The sequence below is a fragment of the Rhododendron vialii genome, chromosome 5a, assembly GCF_030253575.1.
Source record: "Rhododendron vialii isolate Sample 1 chromosome 5a, ASM3025357v1".
Taxonomy (NCBI): Eukaryota; Viridiplantae; Streptophyta; class Magnoliopsida; order Ericales; family Ericaceae; genus Rhododendron; species Rhododendron vialii.
Window position 1 is genome coordinate 42350927 of NC_080561.1, and position 4677 is coordinate 42355603.

At 33.5% G+C, this 4677-nt stretch overlaps 1 protein-coding gene across 3 annotated transcripts; it reads left to right on the plus strand.

Moving 5' to 3' along the window:
• The first annotated feature begins 265 nt into the window (after positions 1–265).
• On the plus strand, positions 266–3869 carry LOC131326131 (transcription factor SCREAM2-like). Of its 3 annotated transcripts, none has more exons than XM_058358746.1 (4): positions 266–380; positions 1382–1507; positions 1791–1964; positions 3310–3869. In XM_058358746.1, exons 1-4 carry the CDS (start codon positions 303–305, stop codon positions 3394–3396), a joined length of 465 nt encoding a protein of 154 aa, XP_058214729.1. In that variant the 5' UTR covers positions 266–302; the 3' UTR covers positions 3397–3869. The 3 variants fall into 3 exon arrangements, with proteins under 3 accessions (XP_058214729.1, XP_058214730.1, XP_058214728.1); XM_058358747.1 differs by having other exon boundaries at positions 1794–1964; positions 3310–3525; XM_058358745.1 differs by lacking the exon at positions 3310–3869 and having other exon boundaries at positions 1791–3054.
• The last annotated feature ends 808 nt before the right edge of the window (positions 3870–4677 follow it).

Sequence of the window (4677 nt, forward strand, 5' to 3'; positions counted from 1 at the left end):
CACTAATAGTACTGAGTAAGGCATCATTATGAACCATCCTTGAAGCGAGGGCAAATCTGTAATTTAACACAAAACTGTAATTATTGTAGTATATCTTTACGTCATAATCTCCTGTACCCTTGTGGTAATCGTGCAAGAAACAAACAAGGAGATGACCTGTGTTTTGATAGCTCATCTTCCTCTTTAAAATCTCACCCCAACACTTGCCCTAATCGCAATTGCAGTCGCAGTCGCAGTCGCAGTACACAGAGAGAGAGAGAGAGAGAGAGAGAGAGGGAGAGGAGAGAGAGAGAGAGAGAAGCATGAGTTCTAGGGACAGGAAGAAAGAAGCTCTATATGAAAAGTTGAAACAACTACGTTCGGTCACCCACTCCACTGCCGTTAGTTTTCTCAGTCCTTTTATTTAACCCTACTTCAGAAATTTCCTTCGGGTTTCAGCTTTCCATTTTGAATTCATAAAAACATGCATCCTGTTTAGAAATTCATAGCATTTCTCATGAAATCCGTAACATTTGGTTCAAGATTCGTAACATTTGCATGGAGATTCATAATATTTGATTAAGAAATCTGAAATCATAAAATCAAGATAAAGCTCAAAACATTCGAATGTAATATAAGTTCAAAATTAGTGCTTTGAATTGCTATACAAAAGTTAAGATCAAAATTTAAGGGGTGCGTATTATACACATAGAAATAGAGGTGCGTATTGAGCTCAGGAACAACATAATCTAGTTGTGTGAAAAAGTTTATGTTACCTCCTATATATTTTTCGATCTTTTTCTCAAGGTTATAAGAAATTCACTTTTTTCCCTGATAAAAGAAATGTATTTATTACCTACTATTTCTCTCCAATGAAATAAAAATTGGTTCTTACTTTATTAATCAACTTCTATTCAATTTCAATTAATGGGGCAGACATTAAAAAGGGGATAACATTTTTTATTTATTTTTGCTAAGCTAAAGGGGATAACATTACTGAACAAACAATAATATTTACTCATCTCTTCTCTTCTCTCCCATTCTCTTTCCCTCGATGTACCCATTATCGAGTTTATCGACAATATTTTTTTTGTTTGAAAAAACATTACTGAACAAACAAAATTACATACAAAAATAAAGTTTTTGTTTTTGTTATTATAAGCTGCGGCGGTAGAGCGATACATAATAAGTTGTTTGTTCAGTTTGTCTTCTCATTTATAATTCTATTTCCCTCTCTTCTCATACGTAGTTTTGAGGTTGGAGTTTCTAGTGAAATGCAAATGTTCTTAATAGGATGTAGAAATTTAATCGTGTGGTGCGCGCTACTAAATTTATATGTCATACGCTTCTTTTTTTCCCCTATTAATTGTGTGTTTGTAATCGTTTAATTTGTGTTTGAAAGGTTAATAAAACCTCGATCATCGTAGACGCATCAAAGTACATTGAGGAGCTGAAGGAAAAAGTACAGAAACTAAATCAAGATATTGGGACTTCGTCAAGTTCAAGTGACCAAAGTTCATTGCCCATGGTACAGCTTCATTACGCTTTATTTACCCAAAAAAAGGGAACCTTCGTGACCCTTAATACAACGGCGATGCTACAAGAAGGAACCAAAAAAATAAACCGAAAAATCAATTCCATACTCACAAGAGGTGTGGGTCCCACATAATTAAACACTACTTAGAGTGAGACCCATACCAATTGTGAGTGTACATGCGATATATTTTCCGGTACACCTTTTCAATTAGTACCCTTAACATTTCTCTTTATTAATACAGTAACTCTAAAATTATCCATTGATCAAACTTCAGCAGGTGAGTGTGGAAACCCTGGAAAAGGGTTTCCTAATTAATGTGTTTTCGCCAAAAGATTGCCCTGGTTTGCTAGTCTCCATACTTGAAGCATTTGAAGAATTGGGCCTTGATGTTCTTGATGCTAGCGTTTCATGTTCAGACAATTTCCGCTTAGAAGCTGTTGGAGAAGAGGTAAGGAATTTTATATATAGAAATATATGGCGGTTCCAGGGACAACTAATTAGACACCTAAAAAAATACCTCATAATTCCCGATCAAATTTTGATAATCCGAATCACTCAATGTGATCCAAAATATGATTTTAAGGGTACTCGCGAGAAATTAACAAAAAAATTGACCGGAAAAAGGCTTGATATGAGTAGTTTTTAGCTTAGATTTAATGAATGTTTCAATTAAAAACTGCTCAAAATAAGCACTTTCCGGTCATATGTTTTACTAATTTTTTGTAGGCAACTTTAAAATCACATTCTGCACACATTGAACTGTTCAGATCATAAAAATTTGATCAGAAACTATGAGATTGAAATTTGAGGTGTTTTTTCAGGTGTCCCTTGAACCGCCCCGATATATCTCTTAATGATCGTTTCATTTTTAGTATTTTATTTTATTTTTGTTTCTCTCTCTATGCTTCATTTCCAACTCTCGTATCATTTGGATTCATATGGAACATACTCTTTTATGGGTGTTTATGGTATAAAGCCTTAGAATCATAACAAATTTAAAAATTTTGCATTAATTGCCGTTCATATATATCCTTTGCGCGCGCGTGCACAGACACATATTTGTTCATAACATAAGTCTTAGGCCCCATTCCAGAAACCTTCTTAAAAAATAAACAGCTTATTTCACATTTTTAAACTCAAAAATAATGTAAATGAAAAATAAATTTTCAATTTTTTTCATCGTATTAAAGATCTCATCTAGATCTTTCAAATAAGATCCATATTGCATATTTTTAGAATTCAATAAGTCCATAATTTTTGAGTTTGAAATTGCCTTCTTAAAAAATAAGGATTTTTTTTCACTTCTGGAACGGGCTCTCTTCCAAAGCAACAAGCAAAAAACAACATACATCAATCTTGAATTCATAAAATATGTTTTGATGGTGTGAATTTTTTCATCATTTTAATTTTTTTTTTGTGGCAAATGTTACGAGTTTTTATAATAAAGTTGTCAATTAAATATTGATGTACGTTACAAATTTATGGGAAAGTGTAAAAATTTCTACGCATATCTTATTAATATCTGATTAAAAATCAAGGAATGCATATTGTACACAGCTAAATAAGGGACATGTATTGTCGTTTTTTTCTTCTTCTTACAATTAAAGTAATATTGCTCAAACATCGCATGCACGTAGTTGCAGCAATCAGCGTGCGACTCTAGCCACACATTTTTTGTTTCTGCATTTTCATCATTATCCAAAAAAATTGTATTTATTGTATGCACCCATCTAATTAATTAAGTACGTTCAGATAGTTATAAGTTCAAAGATGCTTTTTTTGTTTTTGGGCAGAATCAAGGACAAGAGGATAGCATAGACGCTCAAGTGGTGAAACAAGGAGTGTTAGAAGCCATTAAGAAGTGGAGTGAAAACAATTAGCGGAAATTGTTGAATAAAAATTAGAAAATGTTTCCTTGTTTTCAAGTTAAAAAAAAAATGATTAAAAAATTAAGTTAAAAAATGTTCTCTCTCTCTCTCTCTCTCTCTCTCTCTCTCTCTCTCTCTCTCTCTCTCTCTCTCTCTCTCTCTCTCTCTCTCTCTCTCTCTCTCTCTCTCTCTCTCTATCTCTCTCTCTCCCTTCCTCCCTCCCCCCCCACAAGACAACTGAAGTTAACATACAAGCTTCAGGTGATAAGCAGAAGTACATGTATTTAATTTTTTTTATTATCAGCAAAAAAAAAAAATGCATATATGTACACGCAATCAACCTTACATTGAGTGTACACAAGCATCAAACCCAGGGAGGGCAACCAAAACAAGCCCCAGAAACAAAGCATTAGATTTTATCCCACATCACTCATCTAAGCTACCCAAACTTGGTTAATATACTCTAGAAGTTACTCCACCTATCGCCAATTGGTTTTAGGTTGGAACTGGCCTCCGAGAAATCTAATACAACTTCAACTCAAAATCAGAAGTCTTTCATGTTTGGCAATACTTACGCAGCAATATATATAATCGGCAACAAAATTTCATTGAGCTCGACAAATGGTACATCGAGATAGTCCACTCTAGCTAGATACAAGAAAAACTTGAATCATAGAGAAGGCCAAAGAAAGAGGGACAAAGGAGAAGAAAAGTACATATTTCAACATAAATTGAATGAGACCACAGTGGAATGTGGAACCATTCATAAAGCAAAGGCGATTGAAACATGACAGATGGATGAAATTTTGACAAAATGAAGAACGGTGATTGAAGAGAAGATTTGATTAGAGTGCAGACTATGGAACCTCAGAGAGAAGGCACCCAATAGGGGAAAAAAAACAAAACAAATAGTAGTTTCTAGCATGGAATACGTATGGAATAATTAGATTAGAAACCGTAATTGATATATCCAATCATATGGTGTTACATCATGGATTACTTCAAGTTGAGTTCAACCGACACGCAAGTTGACGTTGATTTGTGCTTAATTGACCAACGAGTTTAAAAAATTTAAAGATTTTTTTGGAAGGTTTCAATCTAGCTAAAGCCAATTATCGATAGGTAGAGATCGAAGGAAATCATACTAATTAATTATGTAAGAAAATCATCCTAATTACAATCAAATCACAATCTCAATATCATGATATTATCACGATATTATTTATTATACCTATTTATTCTAACAAAAAAAGAATACATTTCTGTCAAAATTCGGCTTGGAGATCGAATGTC

Coding starts and splice junctions, on each gene's coding strand:
- LOC131326131 (XM_058358745.1), top strand. CDS start 303: ATGAGTTCTAGGGACAGGAAGAAAGAAGCTCTATATGAAAAGTTGAAA. Junction 381..1,381: donor CGGTCACCCACTCCACTGCC/GTTAGTTTTCTC, acceptor TGTGTTTGAAAG/GTTAATAAAACCTCGATCAT. Junction 1,508..1,790: donor ACCAAAGTTCATTGCCCATG/GTACAGCTTCAT, acceptor ATCAAACTTCAG/CAGGTGAGTGTGGAAACCCT.